We start from the raw sequence: 27,104 nt of genomic DNA, 5'->3' as shown, positions 1-27,104 counted from the left end.
GTTCCTAAATTCCCAAATATCCGAATTCCCAAATTCCAAATTCCCAATTCCCAATTCACAAATTCCCAAATTCCCAAATCCCAAATTCCCATATTCCCAAATTCCCAAATTCCCAAATTTCCATATTCCCAAATTCTCAAATTCCCAAATTCACAAATTCCTAAAATCCCATATTCCCAAATTCCTAAATTCCTAAATTTCTTGTATTCCCATATTCCAAACACACACACACACACACACAAACACACACACAAATAGTAGTTTTTTAATTAATGATGTATTTTTTGCCTCAATAAATAAAAAAAAACGAATCAACTGTTTTACTGAACCAAAAGAAATATCCAACGGTCAATTCAAAAACCAAATCCAACGGTCAATTCAAAAACCGAATAAATCGTTCGGGATGGCTGCGTGCTTTCTGTTTTGCCAGGCGTCACCAACCGTGACGACTCAAAATCAACAACATTGTTCTCGATTTTGATGCAAATGTTACCGGACGACTGGTCGACAACATTCTGAAACGAATTTCAGAACGAATCGAGAACAATGTTGTCGATTTCCCGGACAGGATTTCTATCCGTGTAAAATCGCATGCAAAAGCATGCACATCACCTTCGTCAAAATAAACACTTAATATTACACACTGCATGTACATTTTTTGCAAACACAAAAAAAAGTTGCAACCGACGGGATTCAAACCCAGCACCAACAGTAAGGATTGGCGCCTTAGCCCACTCGGCCATCAGACCAATGAAAAGCTTTAAGGATAAACGCATATATGAGCTTGACATTTCGGTCAAGTAGGTTTTTCATATTGATGGGCTACATATTTCAGGGTGTAAAACCACATAAAATTGCATAAAATAATGCAATATTTATTTTACACCCAAGCCTTCTACACGCAGCTGGATTACTACTTTTTTAGCTGTGTACACTAAATCCCCTAAATACGCTCCCCCCAATTGTGCCTCCCCCGTTTTGCGCCCCCCGAATTGCGCTCAAACCCCGAAATAACGCTCCCCCCATTTACCGCTCTAATTGACACAAATCGGAGGAGCGTTATTGCAGGGTTTTGGCGTAAAATGGGGTTTTCTTTTTGAATGTACTTTATTTACATATAAATGAAACATTTGTATAAGAGATCATCCACAAAACACGGATAAGGGTCCATCCACAAATCTGGGTATCCAAGAACTCCCGGAATTCATGCCCTAGATATCTACCTGACAGGGCCGTATCCAGGATTCTTCAATGGGGGTGTTTTTCCCTAGAGACCCTAAATAGGGAGACTGGTCGAACATTGCTAAATCGATCTGGCAACGTATGTTTTGAGCTTGGCAACACTGACAAGTTTTACTGGGCGTAAAGGCAAATGCTCGTTTGGATACGTCAAACTCGTGTCTGTTTGGGTACGTCAAATTCACTTCGACCAGTCTCCCTATTTAGGGTCCCTATTTTTCCCCCCATAAGGCGTTAGGGGTGTATGTGTGTGATAGGAAGGGGGTATATAGTAGCGTGGTTCACGTTTCTATGAAAAAGACAAAAGTTGTTATTTTGTCTTGCATCAACCGGAATTTCGTTCTTTTATGTCCCCAGAAGCACTCCTGAAAATTTGAGCCCATTTGGTAAGGTCTAGAAGCTCCAGTTTTAATTTGAAATTTATATATTTATATATAAATTTATATTTATATAACTTTGTAGAACATACCAACATGCTAGGAAGTGACCCTTTAAAGTTACTGATACTAAAGTAAAGCCCCTTCAAAAGCCACCATCTAAAAGTATCTGTATCTTTAAAGGGTCACTTCCTAGCATGTTGGTATGTTCTACAAAGTTGTTCCCCAGTTCAAAACCTATCTCCTACTATAAGAATCAAGTCATTTCATCGATTTATATAAAAAAATCCTAATACAATGTAAAAAAAGATAGTTTCCCATGGAAAATAAATCAAAATCCCATATAAATTTCAAATTAAAACTGGAGCTCCTAGACCTTACCAAATGGGCTCAAATTTTCAGGAGTGCTTCTGGGGACATAAAAGAACGAAATTCCGGTTGATGCAAGACAAAATAACAACTTTTGTCTTTTTCATAGAAACGTGAACCACGCTAGTATATAGTCAACAGATTCAATTTATGATATTTTTTTATGAGATCGTATTTAGTGAGAGTGAAGTTTTTCAGGGCGTCAACGATCAAAGTATCTTTGGAAAATATTTTTCTGAGGGCGAGAGTTTAGTTTTATAAAAGCGTCAATGATAAAAAAAAATTTTTGGAGGGCGTATTTAACGAGAGTTGAGTTTTTCTGTGGCCATCAAAGACACTTTTTTAATATTTTATAAGGGCATGTTTAGTGAGAGCTAAGTTTTTCTCTTGGCGTCAATGATTTATTTTAAATATTTTAATAAGGGCGTATTAAGGGGTTACATACATGTAGAAAATGAAAAATTTCATATTTCAGAAAATTTAATAAATCTACTTAAAAGATGATTTTCAATCACTCCAGAAAGTTTCATGAAGATATTTAATGATTAAACTGAGTAAGAGACGATTTACGTTCAAAACTTTGCCATGCGCAAAGCGAACTGTCGAACTTTGTGAGAGTTTTTCTCTGAACTACTTACTTACTTTACTTTACTTTATCAGCAACAGGTCTATCGACCCAACGCTGAACTAATCGAAGATTTCCAGGATGCTCGATCTTGGGCCGCTCGTCTCCAGTCGCCCACAATGTTGGCCGCTCTTGCATCTTCGTCGACTGCACACAGCCAACTCGTACGAGGCCTTCCACGAAGCCGACGACCCCGTCCAGGTTCGCTGCTGAATATCGTTTTAGCCGCTCGCTCGTACGACATTCTGGCTACATGTCCAGCCCACTTTAGCCTGTCGTACTTGATGACTTTTACGATATCAGCATGTTTATAGTCTTGGTACAGCTCGAAGTTCATGCGCCTGCGCCACCGGTCTCCTACTTGCTTGCCGCCGAAGATAGAACGCAGGATTCTCCGCTTGAAGACCCCAAGTGCTCTCTGGCCTCCTTTAGCGTCCACGACAGCGTGATTTTCGTAGGCGTCCTTAGGCTGCGGAACCTTAGCTGGCTACGAAGACCGTAGAAGGCCCTGTTTGCAGCACTAATCCGCCGTTTCACTTCGCAGCTGAGCAATTCTCTACAAAATCTGTCTTTTTTCTTCAATTTTAATTTTTGTATTTTTTAATCCGGCTGAAACTTTTGGTGCCTTCGGTATGACCAAAGAAGCCATTTTGCATCATTAGTTAGTCCATATAATTTTCCATACAAATTTGGCAACTGTCCATACAAAAATGATGCATGAAAATTCAAAAAACTGTATCTTTTGAAGGAATTTTTTGATCGATTTGGTGTCTTCGGCAAAGTTGTAGGTATGGATACGGACTACACTGGAAAAAAATGATACACGGTAAAAAAAATTTGGTGATTTTTTTATTTAACTTTTTATCACTAAAACTTGATTTGCAAAAAAACACTATTTTTTATTTTTTTTATATGTTTTAGAGGACATAAAATGCCAACTTTTCAGAAATTTCGAGGTTGTGCAAAAAATCATTGAGCGAGTTATGAATTTTTTAATCAATACTGATTTTTTAAAAAATCGAAATATTGGTCGCAAAAATGTTTCAACTTCATTTTTCGATGTAAAATCAAATTTGCAATCAAAAAGTACTTTAGTGAAATTTTGATAAAGTGCACCGTTTTCATGTTAAATCCATTTTTAGGTGACTTTTTTGAAAATAGTCACAGTTTTCATTTTTAAATTAGTGCACATGTTTGCCCACTTTTGAAAAAAATATTTTTGAAAAGCTGAGAAAATTTTCTATATTTTGCTTCTTCGGACTTTGTTGATACGACCTTTAGTTGCTGAGATATTGCAATGCAAAGGTTTAAAAACAGGAAAATTTATGTTTTCTAAGTCTCACCCAAACAGCCCACAATTTTTCAATGTCGATATCTCAGCAACTAATAGTCCGATTTTCAATGTTGATATATGAAACATTTGTAAAATTTTCCGATCTTTTCGAAAACAATATTTTCAAAATTTTCAAATCAAGACTAACATTTTGAAAGGGCGTAATATTGAATGTTTAGTCCTTTTGAAATGTTAGTCTTGATTTGAAATTTTTGAAAATATTGTTTTCGAAAAGATCGGAAAATTTTTACAAATGTTTCATATTTTAACATTGAAAATCGGACTATTAGTTGCTGAGATATCGACATTCAAAAATGGTGGGCTGTTTGGGTGAGACTTAGAAAACATAAATTTTCCTGTTTTTAAACCTTTGCATTGCAATATCTCAGCAGGGTCGTATCACCAAAGTCCGAAGAAGCAAAATAAAGAGAATTTTCTCAGCTTTTCAAAAATATTTTTTTTCAAAAGAGGGCAAACATGTGCACTTATTTAAAAAAATGATAAACTGCGACTATTTTCGTAAAAGTCACCTAAAAATGGATTTAACATGAAAACGGTGCACTTTATCAAAATTTCACTAAAGTACTTTTTGATTGCAAATTTGATTTTACATCGAAAAATGAAGTTGAAAAATTTTTGCGACCAATATTTCGATTTTTTGAAAAAATCAGTATTGATTCAAAAATTCATATCTCGCTCAATGATTTTGCACAACCTGAAATTTCTGAAAGTTGGCATTTTATGTCCTCTAAAACATATCAAAAATAAAAAAATTAAAAATAGTGTTTTTGCAAATCAAGTTTTAGTGATAAAAGTTAAATAAAAATCACCAAATTTTTTTTACCGTGTATCATTTTTTTCCAGTGTAGTCCGTATCCATACCTACAACTTTGCCGAAGACACCAAATCGATCAAAAAATTCCTTCAAAAAATACAGTTTTTTGAATTTTCATGCATCATTTTTGTATGGACAGTTGCCAAATTTGTATGGAAAATTATATGGACGAACTAATGATGCAAAATGGCTTCTTTGGGCATACCGAAGGCACCAAAAAAGTTTCAGCCGGATTAAAAAATACAAAAAAAATCGAATGACCGAAATTCTAGAGAACTGCTCAGCTCACATCGTTGTCGCACGTCACAAGTGTACCAAGATATACAAATTCATCCACCATCTCATATCTTTCTCCATCTATTTCCACCTCCGAAACACCATCACCTGCACTGCCACGCGCTCTGCCAGCAACCAGATACTTGGTCTTGGCAGTGTTGATGGTCAGTCCGATCTTCGCAGCTTCCCGCTTGAAAGGGACGAACGCCTCCTCCACTGAACGACGATCAATACCAATGATGTCGATGTCGTCAGCGTATCCAAGCAGCATGTGCGATTTAGTGATGAGTGTTCCGTTTCTTTGCACGCCTGCCCTTCGAGCAGCACCTTCCAACGCTGATGAACAGTAAGTTCGAGAGAGCATCACCCTGCTTCAATCCATCCAACGTAACGAAAGCTTCAGATGTCTCGTTAGCTATTCGCACGCTTGATTTTGATCCGTCGAGCGTTGCACGAATCAGTCTAATTAGCTTCGCCGGAAAGCCGTGTTCTAGCATAATTTTCCAAAGTTCGTTTCTTTTGACTGAATCGTAGGCCGCCTTGAAGTCGATGTGTTTGCAGGTTGTACTCCCGGAACTTGTCGAGGATTTGTCGCAGAGTGAACATCTGGTCCGTCGTTGACCGACCCGCTCGAAAACCGCACTGGTATTCGCCGACAAAGGTCTCGGTCAACGGTCTCAGTTAGCTCCACAGGATTCGGGATAGTACTTTGTACGCTGAGTTGAGGATTGTGATGCCTCGATAGTTGGCACAATCGAGTCTTTGCCCTTTCTTGTAGATTGGGGTGATGAGCCCGTCTAACCAGTCGGTCGGAAGCTGTTCTTCGCACCAAATTCGCTGGACGATTTGATGCAGAATCTCGATCATCCGCGCGCTTCCGTGCTTGAAAAGTTTGGCCGGAAGTCCGTCCTTTCCCGCGGATTTCGCGTTCTTGAGCTCCTTTACGGCTTTTTCCACGTCCTCCAACGTAGGCGGGTCCACAGCTATTCCATCATCCTCAACGTTCATCCTGTCCTCGACGATTCCCTCTCGTGTCTCACCGTTCAACAGCTGTTGGAAGTGCTCCTTCCACCTGGCCGCTACCGCTGTCTTATCTGTCAACATGTTACCTTCCCTGTCGTTGCACATAACAGGGGAAGGCGTCGCTTTCTTTCTTACACCGTTGACAGTTGCATAAAACCTCCGCTTATCGTTCGCGTTGTACTGTGCTTGAGCTTCGGCAAGTACTCTCTCGTCGTACTCCCGTTCTTTTCGGCGGTGGGTTCGTTTCTCAGCTCGTCGCAGCTCACAGTTTCAGCGCGTACCCTTAACCAGCATACGTTTCCCGGCCTCGTTCTTCTCGTCCGTCACTCGCTGGCACTCCGCATCGAACCACCCTTTGGGTTTGCGTCCTCTGGTCGTGCCGATCACTTCGGTAGCCGTTGCGTTGACGATGCTCTGGAAGGCTCCCCATTGCTCGTCCAGGTTACCCGTAGGCGCGTCCTCGTTGATCCGCTCGTCGAGCTTCCGACAGTACTCTGCAGCAACGTCGCTGCTCGCGAGGCGCTGGACGTTCAACCGCGCTATCCTCGCAGTCCACGAGGTCAACACGTTCGACAGCCTAGCTCAGATCTTGCACGCTACCAGGAAGTGATCAGAGTCGATGTTCGGTCCTCTGTACGATCGGACGTCCATCACGTCCGAGAAGTGTCGACCATCCACCAAAACGTGATCGATTTGTGTGCACGATTCGCCATTCGGGTGGCGCCAGGTGTGCTTCCGAACGTTCATGCGCGCAAAGAAGGTGCTACAGATAGACATTCCTCTGGCTGCGGCGAAATTGACCAAACGTAGGCCATTGTCATTCGTGCGAGGATGAAGGCTCTCCTTGCCGATGACAGGATGGAAGAAGGCTTCCCTTCCGACCTGCGCGTTTGCGTCTCCGATGACTATCTTCACGTCGTGTCTTGGGCACTCTCCATAAGTCTTGTCGAGACGCTCGTAGAAAGCGTCTTTATCGTCATCGGGCTTATCATTCGTCGGCGCGTAGATGTTGATCAGGCTGTAGTTGAAGAATTTGCCCTTCATTCTCAACACGCAGATCCGGTCATTCACCACCTTCCACTTGATGACTCGGTTCTTCTGATCCCCAATCACTACGAACCCGACTCCGTGCATCGCCTTTTCGCCGCCACTGTAGTAGATGTGGTACTTGAAAGAGGTGTTGGCGATGGGGTCCACCGCCGTGAACCTCCATGACCGGGCCATCGAACTTCCTGGATGGCGGCCACATGCACGTTCAGCTTGTGCAGCTCCCGGGCAAGAAGGCCAGCACGTGCAGAATCTTGGAGAGTTCGAACGTTCCAAGTACCGAGTTTCCAATCGTTGTCCTTTTTACATCGCCTGGTCTGATGCCGATTTATCCGTCCTGAATTTCTTCTTTTGTTTTTCTGAGTTGGTGTTTCGCTTCGGTATGCCGCCTAACCAGGGCTGCGAATACCTAGTCTCGGGGTGGGGCTGCCACCTTCCAGCTTCCGGGACCCAACTGCAGTTTTCTCTCGACACCGTAATGGAGGCTTTTGTCTCGAAGCCTAACGGTACAGCTACACCCTCCGAAGAGGGTGGAGCCCCCCTTACCCTGTCAGCATACTACCAAAGTTTTCACCGGGGGTTGGTTACCCGATCTCTCCAATGGTTACTAGTATCCCGGCCAGCGCCGCGGGGAGGCCAGGGTATCGGAGTTACTGAACAAGAGGCTAAAGGACCACTTGGTGGGTCTATTTTATACCTACGGTACTTGTAGTACCTATGGTACGCGTTGTCCAGTCGTTCTCTGAACACCGAGTTGATTTACGGGTGCCACGATATCTCGAGATGGGTTGGACCAAATTGCCTGAAATTTGGGGTGAAGACATATTTCGTGTGCACGACGAAGCCCGATTTTGAAATTTTGCTTTTTTAAAAAATACAAAAACCTAAAACTGGCGATTTTTTAAATGAAAAACACAAAAATCTTTTTTTCTTTTTTTCAAACAAATTTTTTGAAAATCGGGCTTCGTCATGCACACAGAACCGTTTTAATGAGGCTTCACCAAAATTTTGAGCCGATTTAGTCAAAGCAGTGTGGAGATATCGTGGCACCCGTTTTTTGAAACTGCTAACTTAAAATGGCTATACCTCGGCAATGATACAACCAAATAACTTCGAATTTATTTTGATAATAGTTGAAAATATGTATTTTAATGCCCTCAAAACATAATTTAAAAAAAAAGTTTAAGTGTGTGCCCAAACCAACCTCTTACATTTTTGTCGATTTACATGTATGTAACCCCTTAAGTGAAAATTAAGTTTTTCTCTTGACGTCAACGATGAAAGTATTTTTTTTTTGTTAAGGTGTATCTAGTGAGGATTGATTGGCGTCATCGATAAAAAAAATGTTTAGGAGGGCGTATTTAGTGAGCGTTAAGTAAATATCTTGGCTTCAACGATTTTTTAAATGTTTTTTTTTAAAGGCGTATTTAGTGAGAAATAAGTTATTCTCTAGTCGTCGACGATCAATGTTTATTTTAAATTTTTTTTTTTTTGTGAGGGCATTTCTAGTAAGAATTGAGTTTTTCTATGGGCAGGGCATCAACGATCACATTTTAATAAAAATGAGGACGTATTTAGGAGAGTTTAGTTTTTCTCTAGGCGTCAACGTTCAATGTTTTTATTTTTATTAAGGCGTATTTAGTGAGAGTTGAGTTTTTCACTTGGCGTCAATGATCAAAGATTATATTGATATGATGGCGTATCTAGTGAGAGTGAATTTTTTTCCCTGGGTGTCTAACTTTGATAATCATAAAAAATGGCGGCCCTTCGGCCCGTGTCTTTGTCGGGGCGTTTTGAATGTAAGCCATTTTTTCCTTGGGGAGTGTTGAATACCCATAACACCCCCCTAGATACAGCCCTGCTACCTGATCATCGGGGGGTCTATATTGGTATATTAACCATCGAAATAGCTTCCGGTAACTCCAGTGAACCACGATGGATACCCTTCGCCATGTTGGATTGTTATGAGTCCTCTAGGGACTCCCGGGAGTTATGACCTGATGATCTACCTGATCAACGGGTGTCTATATGGGTGTAATAACCATCGGTATAGCTACAGGTAGCTTCAGTGAACCATGATGGATACCCTTCACCATGTTGGATTGTTATGGGTCCTCCAGAAACTCCCGGGAGTTATGACCTAATGATCTACCAGATCAACGGGGGTCTATATGGATACATTAACCACCCAGGAGTTCCTGGAGGACCCATAACAATCCAACAAGGCGAAGGGTATCCATCGTGGTTCACTGAAGCTACCTGAAGCTATACAAATGGTTAGTTCACCCATATAGACCCCCGTGGATCAAGTAGATATCTAGGGCATGACTTTCAGGAGTTCTTGGTTACCCAGATTTGTGGATGGTCCCTTACCCGTGTTTTGTGGATGACCCCTTATATAAATATTTCATTTATATGTTAATAAAGTACATTCAAAAAGAAAACCCCATTTTACGCCAAAACCCCGCAATAAAGCTCCCCAGATTTGCGCTCAAGCCCCGAAATAACGCTCCCCCCGTTTGCGCTCAAACCCCGAAATAACGCTCCCCCGAATTGCGCTCTCCTCCGGTGTCCGCCAATTCTGAATCGATAGGTATACATGAAGGTGGGTCTACGTCTACGAGCTTTATGTGAAAAGAGCATTTTTAGAGCAGGATTATACACAGGAAAAAAATGATGGTAATATTTATCAGGAAATGGTGACAGATTTTGTGGAAAAAAAATGATTAATTTTACCCCAAAAAATTATGAATATTCATCAGGTTCACATTTTTACACATTTTTATGAAATATTACTCAAAAAATAGAGGTAATATTCAACCTACCAAATTTTCAACATTCCAAAATTCAACTTTTTTTTCTGTGTAGACTTACCTCAGTGAGGAGGCAAAATCAAATCAAAACTGAAATTGTTCGCTCAACCACGCTACCACTACACCATCGACTCCGAAAATCGCATTCGCATGGAGATGGTGATCTTAGCGGGTTGCAGACTGGATTTCGTCATGTATGTGTGATAATTGTCCAGCCCAGGTTGCTTAGGAATTGATTAGAGGGAATTAAAACCAATTCTACCAGTACAGGACATGTAGCACCATGAAAGCCATCCATTGCTGGCCGCTCCCATCTCCACCATACACCGGGAGAGGAATAAGGATTAGGAGCACGGGAAGTGTTGATGCTGAACTTACTTAGAAAAAGGTAGCGAAACCGCGCGCTTTTTTCACAACCTTATTGTGGAACTCGATCAAACTGACCGTGTGATCAAATTTAATCGAATTTAAACAACAAGGATGCGTAAGTGACGCGTGGAGTTGGTAGTTGTGATGGGTAATAGTCTGGGATTCGCCCTATGCAAGCGATACGACCATTGGCATAAATGAAGTTAACTGTTACATTTTTATTCTCAAGGCAAGCAATCGGATGCTGCTGTTGAGACAACTCCCGGTTAGATTAAGTGGGGTTTTATTATTTTAACAGGGTTGAAAATTTATTCTCAAAGCAAGCAGTCGGATGCTGCTGCCGAGGGCGTGTTATTATTATTTCAGTGTATTTTATATTTTTATCCCGGCGCGAATATTTGTTTGAGATCTAATCTTAGACAGCCGGCTGTGGAAACATATGATCCATGCGCCTAAAAAATCATCATTTAATCCAAAACGATTCATTTTTTAGTTAACGCAAAGATGAGGTTATACATACAAAATAGTCTAGAAAATAAATAAGTCGAGAATTCGCAAGTGTTAAATTCAATAACCGTAACGCGTGCCGTGTTAAGTACTTTAACATTAATTATTGATTAATTCTACTAACTCTTATTTTGAATGGCGGAAAATGCAATTGCAGCGAGTGAAAGAACAAGCATTCCGGTTCAACGACCTATGAGATTCGAACGAGATATGCGTAGTTTTGTGAATCAATTGTAGCCATCGACTCCGAAAATCGCATTACAAAATAACTTCAAAAGTGATGTAAATGCATATTTTGTAGCAGTTGGCCTATTTTGCAAAATTATTTATTTATTTGTTTGAATGTTAAATGTTATTTATTTACATTTTCAATAAAATCCGTTTAGTCAAACACTCTTGCACTCTTCGGTAAAACACTTCTGTAGTATTCAGCACGGTAACTCAACCTGTTTTGGACCGATTGCGTTAAGACCCGGAGAGAGACTTTTGTGAGAGGTGAGCCGATCATAAACTACCTCAGTGAGAGAACACCAAAGCTAGACCCGAGAACACAGTTGCAAAAAAGGGATGGAGAGTTCGCTACTTCAGTCGCATGCAGTTACCCAGAGAGCAGCTCAAGGAACGTCCGTTGCGACCTTCCCTATTGTGAGGACTCCAGGGCTCATTCACTTTGTCCCCAGCTACACAGAAAAAAGTTGAATTTTGTAATGTTGAAAATTTGGTAGGTTGAATATTACCTCTTTAGTTGAGTAATCTTCTATATATATATATATATCAAATGTATTTCTACCAAACGTTGACTTCAAAACTATGCATGTGAAAAAAGTCTTAAAAAACCTCAAAATTGTTCGAAAATATCAAATTTCTAAAAACATTTTTGATTCATTTCAAACAACCATGCGGGGTAATATGCACCCCAACTTTGGGGCAAAATGCACTACAACAACGGGGCAAAATGCACCACAACATGGGGCAAAATGCACCGGGTAAAAGCAGTTTACACTAGTCACCACTACACAGAAAAAAAGTGTAAATTTACCGGGCATGTAAACCGTGTTTCATATGTAAATATGCTTCTTTTAAAATTGAAACTCATTGTAAACGGTTGAATGTCATTTAAAGAGCCGTTATGTAAAATCAAATCCTACTTAATGATCAATTCTCATGTAAATGAATTTATGTTCGCCGGTTTTGGGAAAAATGCAATCCTAAAAAGCATGTAAAATATAAATTCAATGCGATTTTTTTTTGTACTGAAATGTAAAAAATCATGTGAATTTCATTTGTAAGATTGCAGCTGCGGATGACAGCTGAAAACAAAACAATCAAATAAGTTCGCTAGTGTTTGGAGGCAAGTCAAGCAAAAGTTTGAAGCTCAAGTTTGTTGTTTATGTTGAAAATATGAGTGCAAAACACACAAACAATGAATGTTAGCACCAGGTAGTTGTTGTTATGATTAGTTGCAAAACTGGGAGCGTCGATTTTAAGAGATCAACTAAAGAACAGTTAAGTGGCCAATGGAACTCGTGCTGAACCAGAGTTGTGGAGTCCGAGCCGGTGTCGGGTCTATTCGACGTCCCGGAGTCGTAGTCGAAGTAGAATAGCTGGAGTCGGAGTCGAAGTCGCCGTAGTCGGCTTATTTTGTTGGATTGAATTCTGGACTTCATCCAGCACAGTTGACTCAAAGATAATACTACTGTGAGACTTTCAACATTTTCCAGAACCTCTTAAGTAAGTATGAAATCTGGTTACACTCAAACTATTTCACAATTTCACAACTTGCAAGTAATTATTTATAAATAAACTTCAAGAACCTTAAAGTCTAAGATCCGAGGGTCCTGTACAAGAAAGCTACCGGCAAAGGGCTTACCCAGGTTGTTTTCCGTTAACTTGGCCATGCAAATCCGCCTATTTGTCTTGGCTGCAATTTGTCAACTCTGGCTCGTTAAATGTCTGCTTCCCGCTTGTAGACCAGGAATTCGTACCGCTGGCAGCCGGTTTCCTCCTGCGGGGCTGATCCGACGTACTCCTAAGGAATCTTCCACTTGGCCACGAACGGTGCAACTCGCGAGAATTGCCGATTTGAATATCTCGCTGGAGAATTACATAATTACAATTAAATTTTACTTAAGTTTTCTAGAATTACTCTTACCAAAATTAAACTCAGACCTGCTGCTGCTGCTGACTGCTTGGAAAACCGAGATGACGGATTTTGACGTTTTTCTTTTAACAGAATAATTCTCGTTTGAGTCGTGTGGTGTTCGTCGGGGGGATCGGTGTGTGATGTCGCGCGCGAGAATCCGCGAGAAAGTGGTGGAAGATTCTGGAACCATTGAAAAGAAGTTCGCGTCAAGGCCTTGGAAGTTGGGCCATTAGTCGTGTGGTGTTCGTCGGGGGGATCGATGTCTGACGTCGCGCGCGAGAATCCGCGAGAAAGTGGTGGAGATTTCTGGATTTCATTGAAAAAGGGATTCACGTCGTCGTGTGTATATTCACTTTCATTTAGTTTTGGAAGCCCTTCCCATAGCATCGTTGCTCGGATGGCACGACGGCGGTAGAAGTGAAAAATCGCGATTGAGGAATTGATAAGTCCTTCTCATAGCGTCGTAGCTCGGAAGGCAACGATTATGTTTCCCTGATCTATTTAAAATTGCACGTCGCCGAATAAATCGATAAATACAATAACATTTAATTTTGAAAGTCCTTCCCATAGCATCGTTGCTCGGATGGCACGCCGGCGGTAAGATGTGAAAAGTCCTTCTTATAGCGTCGTAGCTCGGAAGGCAACGATTATGTTTCACTTTCTGGTCATATCATCTACCAAGATGAATCCTGACCTTCCTTTCCTTCCCCTACTAACACAATTCCCCACTTCCCGTGATGCTTGTAGGAGATGCTGTGGATTCAACGGTCTCATGCGGTGTCAACAGGTATAGAGCGACAAACTCTGTGTCTGATGAGTCTGCAACTTCAACTATCGGACTAACATTCCTACCTTTGTTGAACTGCATCTCCTTGGGGGCGCCGGTATTGACTTAAAGCAGAGATCTTCAGGGGTTATACAGTGAGGATGATTAGCTCCCACTACTCATCTGTTGGTTCATTGTGTAACTTCAGCTGATCCGTCAATAACGGAGTAGCAGCTCATTGGCAGTCAACCATGCTCATGCTCATGCTCATGCTCATGCTCAGAATAATTCTCGTTTGTTTTTTCAAAAGGTCCTATGAAAACCCCTGTGACTGGAAATTTTACACATTTTAGAATAGAACATCAGAGTAATTACGAAGAAGACGTAAAATTGGGTATTCGCATGTATGAATGCTTAACTTCTGAATTCTCTTAGAATCTTAATATGGGAAATATGCCTATTTCAATCATCATTCTATTCTCAGTATATCATCACTACTTTAGCATTGAATTAACCAACCCGAATTGTATAAAAACAGTTTGTCCTCTGCTTACATCATTGGATTTTTTCATTAAAACGAGCAGGATAGACTCTTTGTTAGCACCTCAGCTTTGGCTCATTTACAATGTTTTCTTGATTTTTGTTGTTACACATTGCGTTAAATTTCAATATAGATTTTTGGGTTTTCGATACAGATGTACTGACTTATTTTTTAATCTGGCAACCCTGCTTGTTTTGAAAAGACGACCCAGTCTCAGGAGGGAAGTCGACATTCGCGACCTTCGCGACATTCGCGCACGCAAGCTGCAAACAATCCATCATCAGCTCCCTGAGCCAATTTTTTTCGTGAAATGTGTGCTAGTTTTGTCTCACACATCAGTCATCAATGCCTGCCATCGCCAGTGAATTGTGCTTCGTAGGATCTTGGACATCCGTGGTGCAGATTCGCAGCCAAAAGGTAAAGTTCCGCTCAGACGGAGTTGCGGTACAAAAAACCTTTTTGTGTTGATTGCTGCAGGGGGTTTGAAGAAGGGTAAACAAAAAATCTGATCAAATTTGTTTTTTTTTTTTCAGTTGTGGCCGATTCGTTGCATGCCAACATCGGATCATCGTCGCTGGGCTTGGGTGGTGGATGACACTGGAGATGTGAGCCACAATCCTACGACTGCTAGAAGTTGATCATCCGGCATCAAAGGTGCACTGTTGGCCAAGTTGCAGGGCGTGACGTTCGGTGATCGAAACATCAGCATCGCGCCAAGCTGCTGAAGAACCTCAATTATTTTGTGAAGTAAAAGATTCACAACACTCGATTATCCATCCGGCTATAGGCTGGCGATAAAATTGACTCATTGAAGTGTGGTGGCCAAGCGAGTGCTCGAGCTTCAGTTGCGTTGCTAGTTGCCAGTCGGAATCACAACCCAAAGGTCGTCAGTTCGAATCCCGCGGTTGTTTGTTTGTTTTTATTATAGAGGTTTTACACAGTTTGTGAATCCCGCGGTGGATGGGAGCATAGGTGTACAAAGAGTTTTGTATTGCCTCAACGTTGCAAGCCTACACACAAAAAAATATTTCCGAATGTTACATCATTTATGATGTAACATTTTTGCACGTCATTAAACATTTAAATTTAAATGCAATTTGATGTAAATTTGCAACAAATTATACTTAAAATCATGATTTTACGTGTGATTCAACCGTTTACGTCGAATCTCAAGTTTACATCAACTGAGTTTACATGTGATTAATTTTTTCCGTGTCGAGTAAATTCACATATTTTTTTCTGTGTACGGACACCTAGTTTCAAGTAGGAATCTCGCAATTTTGATATAGGATCTCCAAATGATTTTATACATTTCAATTCAATTTAGCTTCTTAAGTAAAATTACTACAATTGGTAGTCGTACAAATTTTAGCTTTTCACTTATTTTGCTATTTGGCATGTATCTAAATTTTGCTAAGTCCATGAATATAAAAAAAATAACAAAATATAATTATGATTTCAAATAACATTAAAAAAATTGATACTTCCCAATTTTGTTTTTCCAAATTAAACCGATTCAGTAATTATTGTGTTACAAACAAGGGGTAGGACAGTGAGTGATTTTGAGAAATTTTGAATAACATTGCGTTAAATTGAGCCACTCAAATTACTCAGAACTTCTCAATCATCACCTTGATCTTCATGAACGACGTAACGAATTTTGACATTGACATTTGAACGCTGACACTGTCAATTCGCAAAACACAAAAACAGCGGGAGCGGAATTTTTTCCACAACTCACAAATTCGACGAAATAAACTCATGGTTTTAGTGTCGATTCCGTGCCGTGAGGTAGGTTATTTGGGGAGAAAAGCGACATTCAAAGAACTGTGTTAAATATAGAAGTTTTTTCAGGTGGCGTTGGCGATTACGGTCAAGCGAGTGCAAAAAAGCGGAACGGGCCGGACCTCGAGGTGTTGAATTAAATAATGGAGATGATTCCGCAGAGCAGGAGCCCTGTCCTGTCTGCCGTTAGAGCTCGGACTGGCCAAGGCTTGTCTGGTGTGGATGAACTGCTCCCGTTTTTGAAACTGCCAACACTTGCAGTGGATCCCGAAAGGTACGAGGACGAAGTGCCGCACGCAAAACCATCACTCGAACCGTCGCCAGCGTTCATCCCAACGGTTCGTCCGTACAGTGCCACCGACTTAAACACATCCACCCTCAATCTCACCTGTGCCCTTGAACGCCCCTTGACGCACCTGTGGCCGGTGATCGTGTTCAACACCCGGGTGAACGTGCAAAATGGCGACCGCCGGAACAACCTGATATGGGAGTAGTTGGTCGCGAAACAGGAACGCGGATGGACGGAACTCAGATCGTGGCCAGGGCAAGACAGTTCTCTGGAATAGCAACGGGTTCGGAAGCGCATGATGAAAGTTTGGACATTTGGCGACAAATGGTGAAGACTCCGTTGAATTCAAGATTCAATTTGTACCTTATCCTAGACCTTATCGAAGGTAGCGTAACAATAAAATGACTTGAATTTCCCGAAAAGTAGTTTTAATTCCAAAATTACAATTTTGCCCGAAGATGTCTTCACTGTGGTTGTAATTAGGTCCTCCAATCCATCGACGATGGCAGCTCGAACTGTTTGTTGCACGTTCCTGCAGAAGTGAAGTTTTCTCCCGGTACTCCTGTACCCTCTGACTTTGACACGACCTTAAACTTCTAACGTTGCAACAGAGGCCGATATCAGCCACACTAAAAATCCGCTGCAGGTGAGAATGGTGAAGAACCTGTAGTAGGGACCGTTCCAACGGAAGCGACCAAGACGACACGGACACGGGGAATACTGAAGATGAAGTTAGCAGGCCAAGCAGTTCCAGGAGTTGAACATGCTGTTTCCCGTGGTCTGTGTCCAACAGGAAGTGGCTGCTTCCTGGGCGTTTCTGAAAAATCGAATGAACAAAGGGAAAATCTTGCTGAACAATCTGCTTGAAAAGTCGACTGAAGAGTAGTGGATTAACCGATGGAACTGGGGAACTGGCGGCCAACTGGATGCCATTGAACGACCGGATGCAAACCGAGATTGTCCGCACCGGTGATAATCTCTGGAATCTTTTCTCAATTAGTTGATTTACCTTCTGTACCTTCAGCATGCTTCAGCACCACTTTTTTCTGTAAATGCAGCCATCTGTCAAAACAACAACATTCGAAAATTCCGTAACCATAATTCAGGAGAAAAATTGAGTAACTTTGAGTAACATTGAGTCATTTTGAGAAATTGAGTCACTCGGTTGCTCACTGTCCAACCCCTTGGTTACAAAAAACTATTTTTTTTATTTTTTTTTTGTTACGGTTTTGTTTTGACCTCCTGTTCGGGCATGGAAAACATATTGTCCGTTTCTCTCAAAGGTATACGCCGTGCGGCATTTCAGAATGTGACGTAAACATGGTTGCCAGCGATTTTCTGCACTTTTGGTGCAATAAAAAACATTCCTGGCAACAATACCAGGCGATTTGAAGAAGAAGATCAACAAAAACAAAACGCGCAGTATGGGATTTCACAGCGCGCATTTGCCGAAAGTGTGGCGCGTCGTTCCGAGGCTGGTTTGCCGCGTGTCTTTTTCGGGAATACGCGCAATAACTTAAACTGTTATTATCGTCTTATTCCTCACTCCCAATGGAATATCAAACCAATAACAGTTCCTGTTATTATACAATAGAATGGAAAAACATAACATAAACTGTTATTATCATCTTATTTCACATTTCCAATTTAATATCATCCCAATAACATTGTTTGTTAAAATAACAGAAACTGTTATTATTTTTTCTTCCAAAATTTATTTACAAGAATATTCAATATTGGAATATCAAGCCAATAACAATTCCTGTTATTATGGGATTAAATGGGAAAACATAACGTATACTGTTATTATTATCTTATTCAACATTTCCAATTGAATATCATCCCAATAACATTGTTTGTTAAAATAACAGAAACTGTTATTATTTTTTCTTCCAAAATTTATTTACAAGAATATTCAATAACAGTTTCTGTTTTTTTAACAAAATTTGTTATTTAAATGATATGAACTTTGTTATTACCGTCTGCCCGGGATGTCTAAAGTTGGGGTACGTTTTTGGCCAAAAATGACCTCTCGAAAAATCATTTTTCTAATATTTTTGTAAGAATTGCTCGAAAACTACTCAAATGTTTAAAAATCTCCACTTCAAACATTGTAGCGTAGCAATACGATTCCCTCGAACAAGAAACACTGTTGGATGACTTGTTTTTACCATATCGCTGTATTTGAGCATCATTTTAGTTTCATTTGACCCAATGTCACCCCCATCCGGCTCCGTGGCTTAATGGTTACGGCTTCCGCCTCACAAGCAGAAGGTTCAGGGAGCAAATCCCGGTCGGTACCTTTGAAATTTGGAATCAGAAATTTGAACTTTGAATATGAACAAAAACGACAATGAATCAGGCGGGATTCGAACTCACGCCTTTGGATTGGAACCGGCTCAAGATGGCATGATTTTTGTTATAAATATAATTTATTGAATTTCCAAAAAAATATGGTCTAAAATTGTTATTGAGAATTGAAAATGCAAATTTTCAATGCTTAAAAAAATTAATGCCAAAAGTAAATGATTTTTTAAACAGTATGGAAAAAACTTTTCACTTTGCAACTGATTGTACATTAAAGTATTACCGGAATACAAATTTGAGCATTTCAAATTGCATAATTTGTAAAATATTACCAAAATTGTAAAATATTACCAAATATTACTGAATAGTTTAGAGATTTTTGAAAAAAAATAAACCCTTTTGCTCGATCAAACTTTAGCGTTTATAGATTTTATCGATTAAATCAGAATGTGGAAAAGAGTTCACAGAATATTATCTCCAAATTAAATATCAGCATTAGTTCAATTCTTGCAGAACTAAACGCAATTTCAAAATTAAATACATTTTTTGTAGCATCCTAGATTTAAGTTTCGAAGTTCGAATAGAAATCATTTTCTCGTTTACAGTTTTAATTTGTTTTATTAAATAATTTATAAAAGTTCAATGTGAAATAACCTTTGAAATCACACGATTCTTTAAAAAAAACCTTGTCATCCAAATTTTGAAAAAGAGCGAAAGAGCCGTTCAAAAGAGCGGCTTTTTTTAATGAGCGAAAGAAAATGAGCGGCTCCTAAAAATGAGCGGTTTTGCCCACCTCTATATTATAGTAAATTTAAGATAATCAAAAACACATCTTTTGATTTTATGAAAGAGATAGTCAAAAAAATTCATGGCGGTATGATACAAAATGCAATTTTAAAAAAATATTAGGATGTTCTCATAGCACTTTTAAAAGCATTTTTTTGTTTTTATTTTCAAAATAATTATATAGTAAACTTAACTATTGTAAAGTTTTTAGAAATTTACTAAAAGGCATTATTTTAAAGTTAAGCATTAGCATTAGCATTAGCATTTGGAGGACGCCCCACCACCGGAAGGCTCCACAACGCTTATCCCACTGTTTGGTCTGGTTGTGTTAGACCCTCATCCGGAACAATAATCCAACACGGGAGATACCATGTCTTCATCTTTTGATGAGTGTGTAATACAGCCCAGGGCATAAGGGGTCCACGCCGGGTCTAAGCTATCCTCAGGGAAATGAAGGAATGTTAGTAAACACCTATCTAAAGTGCGCAGGGACCCTACGTCACCTTAGTGGTATAGATGTTTGTAGGGAGGTTTTGGACTCAATGTTAGTAGGAGAGGTAGAACCCTAGGATATACCCCGAAAGGTATTGCGGGCGAATCAAGTAGAGTTATTTTTTTTTTATTATTAAACTTATACTTGTGATTGTATAGTGTTAAAAATGCATGATTTATATTTTTTATATTTTAAACCACGGCAGAAACAACGCGACGAAGCCGTGCACGATTAAATTGAGTGTCATATTACTAAACCATTCATTTTCTCAGGTAAAAGCAATGCTGATTAATCACAGTTTTAACATGTCTGTTGTTAAACTCATTATATCAACTGTAAGAGTAGAGAGAAGTTTATATTTTCCTTTAAATAATTATATGTTTAAGCGAAATTCGAGGTTGTAAATGATTTAACGCATAATTGATATTTTGATTTTAAACTCTTACAGCGATAAGGAGTAAACATTCATTATTTACTCATTTGTTTTATTTTGAGTGTAGGATTTAGATGTTAAATTAAAACGACCGATTCAAAAAGCATACTTAGTTAACATTTATTTTTAGTGTAATGGGATTAATCAGCATATTTAAATTATTTTCTTCAAATAAATACAATAATTAAATTAGTATTAGCTGAAAAATATACATACACAACACAATCACTCACTCACTCACACACATTGATGCTTCCTCGATTTGAAGATCAGCAACTTTCAGTTTTTATGCTAATGCTACAACGGGTTTGAAAATTGCGAACAGCCTTAAAAAAAGGAACCATTTAGCTGCCTCATGACTAAACAATCCATAAATACTTGTTGAAAAATACTTCGTACGCAACATCTGTATAGTGACACAATTTCATTTAAACTTACACAGTTTTTAGAAAAGTTATAAAAATATTGGCATTCACTCTGGTAACTATCAGCACGGATAAAAACTGAATTATTAAATAATTAAATATTGAACCAAAACTAAAAAAAATTAAAAGATAAGCAAATTCGCGACCTGTAAAAATTGGGTACCCTATGCACAATTTTTAACGCTCATTTAAAATGAAGCCAACCTTTTCACAGCAACAAAACTCTGTTTGTTATCCAACCAAAATTTAAGTTAAAATTTGGTCAAAAGCTCTTTTGTAAAACACATACTATCACATTCACCCAATCGCATCCATGCTACATAAATTTACCAACACAAACACTGATCCAGAACGGGCTCACCGAATTCGTTATGTGCAAACCAAATCCATCGTTGCCACCCCGCATGCGCCACCCTTTTTAGCAGTGCAGCTTATGGAAAGGAAGTGACGTCATCGGCAGATCAGCGACGCAACATCTTGCACACTAATCATCTCGCATACTCGAAGCCAGCATCAAAATAACCCTAATCAAACATCTTTTTCAGACGTTTCAAATGCCATTCCACTAGCACCAGCACCTCGTGTTTTGAAAACTTTGTGGCTGTCAGCGCCACACAGCCACCAACACAAACACACTTATTTAAAAACTCTCTCTCTCTCCGTCTAACACGCACATAATTCTCAAATTTTTGAGAGCAGCTCTTTTTTCCCTTCAATTTCTGCAGGGAAAGACATGCTCTCTGGCTCATTTTGATGACACTGTTTCACACTCTCTCTCTCCAACACTCTCCCGCTCTTCCTAGCACTTCATCGAATTTTTTTTCTTGGCATGGCCGCCATATTGTATTTTGCCAAAATTTTCACAAAAATCACACCTTTGCATTAATTTTCCAACAATTTGGCTCTTCCTTTAGAACAGCTGCCACAATAACATTCACAAAGCATTTTTCTGCACTCTGCATTAGGCAATCGGCCCAGATTCCAGTTGTGGCCAAATAATTGCCGAGCCAAACTCGGTCGGTAGATTATAAACTGAAAACACTTATTTCGCGAAAACAACGTACTTCCCGGAGAATCCGAACACTTTTGCACAAATTTCCACTCTGAATACCGAATAAATCGTATTCAAATTAACTAAAAATCGCGACGACACGTGGACAACTATGCTAGAGCGTGCACTCTCGCCGGCGGCTCAACTCGCTCCGCATTATTTTAAAGTTAAAGGCAATAAAGGACCAATGCAATTTTTTTTCAAAGAGGTCCCAAGTATGTAAATTTTTGTTGATTTGAAAAGATATGAAATTCTTTTACTTAAGATTTTGGAAATTTTAAAATTCAAAATAACAAAGGTATTTTCATGTTTTTTTCAAATACCTTTCATTTTTCAATAGAAGTTTTTTCTCAATGTTTTTGTCAGAAAGGTTATATCTCAACTATTATTTGTCTGATTTTTTTCAAATTCTGCAAGTGTTTCCATAAATGGGCACTCTCTTGAAAAATGAAAAAAATACTTATTTTTCTTAAATTAAATAAATAAAATGAATTGCGTTGTTTGACATGCGTTGGGTGATCCAGTGTTAAAATAAAGCTTTAAATATTAAATATATATATTTGTTCATCTGAAAATCAGATTTTTTATAATATTAAAGTTACAGATACAAAGATGCGTGAAAATCCATTGAAAACCTTAGGAGAGCAATTAAAAAAACTGAGTTGACTCCATTATTTTTGTGAGCGTTTTCAAGTCAAGGCAATATTGATATATTGACAAATATTGAAAGGTGAATCTACCTCTACCTTCAGTCTTAGAACAAAAAAAAGATTCTGTAATGTTTCAGCAAAACTAAACAAAATATGAATGATACTAATTAACGCTTTTCAAGGAAAATTCAAGGCAAAATCTCTCAAGTATTTGGATTCAGTGTTAACCACTTTTTTTTAAATTCTGATGTTTTGATTGATGGGAAAACATGCATCAAAAATATTTGCACAATAAAAAAAAATAACATTTCAATTCTCATTTAAAGACATCGCCGAGTTCTTAATCTTTCCGGAATCAATTTTTAATTTATAAAATAATTAAAAATAAACTGTTAAATGTATATTTTAAAAAATTAAACCATTTTAAGATTTCTTTAACAAAGTGTTTTTTTTTAATAAACAAATATATTTAAAGCAAAAAAATCAAAATTAAATTATTGGTTGAAATAAAATTAATTGATAGTTGAAAAATTTACCCTTTTTGTGTTTTTTTGCGTTTTTATTATTTTGTAAACTTAATAGAAAGTTATTGGGTACTTTTATTAGATTAACAAATTTTACAATTTGAAGTTTTATGTTAACACTGGAACACCCAACGCATGTCAAACTTACACGGACGCCTAACGGCAACTTCTACTCGCTGGTTCTTGTGCATAATTCAATCAATTTGGACGATTATTTTTTTCTTTTTTGATTTTTGATTTGTTAGAATATGTCTAAATGATCCTAGAAATTTGAAGTACTCGATTCAATTTGCGCAATTTGAGCGTTTAAAAAAATCGCCCAAAATTCCGCGAGGCAAAAAAAAACTTGGAATGATGTTTTTGATCGCAAAGAAAACAGATTTGATCAAACTAATTGTTCACCAATCGTTGGAATGTTAAAAAAAACTAGTGAAATGTCAGTTTACCTTGTGTCAAAAATTTCAATTCAAGAAACTTTAAGTCCAAAAATGTTTTTTTTTTTTTGATCTGCAGTTCTTAGAAAAAAAACTTAAAAGTGTCTTGTCTAAAAAAAATCAATGGGAAATTTACGTTTCAAAATATCCTACCCTTAACCGCTTAAAATATTTTGCTTAGCTTTAATTTATTCTAATTCTTTTTAAGTTTAAACTGACAATTATTTTAGCTTCCAAAGATTTTGGAAAATATGAAATAGATGGTTTTTTAATTACGGCTATACATTATGTATATTAAATCAAATCAGATTGCTTTATTAAATTTGTTGCCTTTGGAAAAAGATTTATAAAGCTTGAACAAATGTCATGTCTTATAATTATTAAAAAAAATTTTTTTTTCAAAATAAATATTTGAATTTTAATCAGCATTCAAAATTTATGAATTTTTCAATCTCGTATCGAACCATTTCCTGAAAATAAATGCTTCATTTAAAAAGCATAACGTTTAACTTAAAAAATTTATGAAATTCAAATATTTTTATTGAGCGTATGAATTTTAAATCTATCTAATTTTTAAGAAAAATGATTTTGATTTTGATTAAAAGAATATTCTGAATTTATCATGCTAATTCTTCAAGCCGAATGAGTACAGAAATTAACAGTGCGAGGAAAAAGCTACCGCACATCTGGCGCGCCGGGGAATCGAACCCCGCTCTTTCGCATACCGTGCGAGCGCGTACACCACTTCGCCAACGCGCCGTGCTTGCCGAGGCAAGTTCAGCTAGTTGTTTTGTGATCTACCGTTCTCCACCGATCGTACCAGTGTACGGTTGCTTCTTCCACAACACTATTATTCTGTTCTCAAAGGCTTCTTTAGAATACTGACACACGGATCAAGTATATTTTTAGACGCATTGTTATTGTCGAGTTCACAGACAAATGGACACCTACTTAGTGACACGTAGTCAAATTGTGAGACAAATTTTAGCTGATTGCCTACTTGAATCTATGGCAATGTTTGGCAGGTTAGAGCCACCAAGCTCGGAAAACCTAAGGTTAAGATTTTTTGTTTTACCCTAAGCAAAGGGCAACGCGATTTCTTAATTTATCATGCTAATTCTTCAAGCCGAATGAGTACAGAAATTAACAGTGCGAGGAAAAAGCTACCGCACATCTGGCGCGCCGGGGAATCGAACCCCGCTCTTTCGCATACCGTGCGAGCGCGTACACCACTTCGCCAACGCGCCGTGCTTGCCGAGGCAAGTTCAGCTAGTTGTTTTGTGATCTACCGTTCTCCACCGATCGTACCAGTGTACGGTTGCTTCTTCCACAACACTATTATTCTGTTCTCAAAGGCTTCTTTAGAATACTGACACACGGATCAAGTATATTTTTAGACGCATTGTTATTGTCGAGTTCACAGACAAATGGACACCTACTTAGTGACACGTAGTCAAATTGTGAGACAAATTTTAGCTGATTGCCTACTTGAATCTATGGCAATGTTTGGCAGGTTAGAGCCACCAAGCTCGGAAAACCTAAGGTTAAGATTTTTTGTTTTACCCTAAGCAAAGGGCAACGCGATTTCTTAATTTATCATGCTAATTCTTCAACCCGAATGAGTACAGAAATTAACAGTGCGAGGAAAAAGCTACCGCACATCTGGCGCGCCGGGGAATCGAACCCCGCTCTTTCGCATACCGTGCGAGCGCGTACACCACTTCGCCAACGCGCCGTGCTTGCCGAGGCAAGTTCAGCTAGTTGTTTTGTGATCTACCGTTCTCCACCGATCGTACCAGTGTACGGTTGCTTCTTCCACAACACTATTATTCTGTTCTCAAAGGCTTCTTTAGAATACTGACACACGGATCAAGTATATTTTTAGACGCATTGTTATTGTCGAGTTCACAGACAAATGGACACCTACTTAGTGACACGTAGTCAAATTGTGAGACAAATTTTAGCTGATTGCCTACTTGAATCTATGGCAATGTTTGGCAGGTTAGAGCCACCAAGCTCGGAAAACCTAAGGTTAAGATTTTTTGTTTTACCCTGCGGTAGCTTTTTCCTCGCACTGTTAATTTCTGTACTCATTCGGCTTGAAGAATTAGCATGATAAATTAAGAAATCGCGTTGCCCTTTGCTTAGGGTAAAACAAAAAATCTTAACCTTAGGTTTTCCGAGCTTGGTGGCTCTAACCTGCCAAACATTGCCATAGATTCAAGTAGGCAATCAGCTAAAATTTGTCTCACAATTTGACTACGTGTCACTAAGTAGGTGTCCATTTGTCTGTGAACTCGACAATAACAATGCGTCTAAAAATATACTTGATCCGTGTGTCAGTATAGGGACGTGGCGTTACATCGTGCTGCCACCTGGTTTTTTTAAGCGCAAGAGTGGAAAAGTGCTGAGTCATCGTCTAAAAATAGACGGCGTCCTATCTCGCCCAGCAAAATGAAGTCGATAAAGTAGTCGGTTTCGATGAGAAAAAGTGGAAAACGTGGTCTAAAAATAGCGACGCCATCCCCCTATTCTAAAGAAGCCTTTGAGAACAGAATAATAGTGTTGTGGAAGAAGCAACCGTACACTGGTACGATCGGTGGAGAACGGTAGATCACAAAACAACTAGCTGAACTTGCCTCGGCAAGCACGGCGCGTTGGCGAAGTGGTGTACGCGCTCGCACGGTATGCGAAAGAGCGGGGTTCGATTCCCCGGCGCGCCAGATGTGCGGTAGCTTTTTCCTCGCACTGTTAATTTCTGTACTCATTCGGCTTGAAGAATTAGCATGATAAATTAAGAAATCGCGTTGCCCTTTGCTTAGGGTAAAACAAAAAATCTTAACCTTAGAATATTCTGTGTAAACACTATCAAACGATAAAAATAATGCATTGTGTATTTGATGACACAACATATTTTCTGAATATCTTTCATTTTAAAAAATCTGTTATTTTTAAGGAAAATCGCCGAGCTGAATGATACGTTCTTTTTTGAACAAGTTCTTCGATATAATTATTTCGATAATTTTAATACGTGTATTTGCATATGAGAAAAAAAATCAAATTATAAACACTTTTTGAAAAAGTCTTTGCTTTAATATAAAAATAATATAGAATTCCAGTTTGTAAGAAGAATACCATGTGACATAAGTTTGGTGGAATTAAACCTAGAAAGGGGGGTGTGAGAAAGAGGGAGGTGGGGGGGGGGGTTGAGGGGTGACACCGGGCAGCCCGGCCTTAGTACGCCTCTGGATAAGTGATTCTTATGTAAAATTGGACGGGGAATACGATAGTGAGGTCAAATTTAAAAAATAAATAGGGCTGTTTTGAGATACGGCCATTTAAAGTTTTCAATTGCGCAATACAGATAGAAAACATATTTTAATCCAAATTTTGATCACGGAAATAAATTCTACGTCCAATTTCCTTCAAAATTGCGTCTAAGACCAGCCCTCTAAGATTTGTGGTTCCTGAGTTATCGTCGTTTGAAGATAGGGGTTTCGCTCAAAAATCGCCAAAAAGTCGATTTTTTGGGAGGGTACAAAAATGGAGGAGGTGGTCCGATTTGGATGAAATTCGGGTTTTTGCATGTTTTGATAGTCTCAACAGCCCTGCCAAATTTGAGCAGAATCGGAGATGGTAATTTTTATGCTGTTCCGCTTCATAT

The 27,104-nt window shown here is 38.9% G+C and overlaps 2 protein-coding genes across 9 annotated transcripts in view; one reads left to right on the top strand and one right to left on the bottom strand.

Annotated features, from left to right (window-relative positions):
* Positions 1-27,104, bottom strand: part of LOC6043756 (neuronal acetylcholine receptor subunit alpha-7) — a 100,427-nt gene that overhangs the window by 71,944 nt on the left and 1,379 nt on the right. The window lies entirely within an intron of this gene.
* On the top strand, positions 15,451-16,759 carry LOC119767060. The gene is made up of 2 exons (XM_038254491.1): positions 15,451-16,054; positions 16,118-16,759. Exon 2 carries the CDS (start codon positions 16,192-16,194, stop codon positions 16,540-16,542), a length of 351 nt encoding a protein of 116 aa, XP_038110419.1. The 5' UTR covers positions 15,451-16,054; positions 16,118-16,191; the 3' UTR covers positions 16,543-16,759.

This window comes from Culex quinquefasciatus, chromosome 2 (genome assembly GCF_015732765.1).
Source record: "Culex quinquefasciatus strain JHB chromosome 2, VPISU_Cqui_1.0_pri_paternal, whole genome shotgun sequence".
NCBI classification, from domain to species: Eukaryota; Metazoa; Arthropoda; class Insecta; order Diptera; family Culicidae; genus Culex; species Culex quinquefasciatus.
The sequence above is the reverse complement of the archived record's forward strand: the minus strand, read 5'-3'. Positions and strand labels throughout refer to the sequence as shown.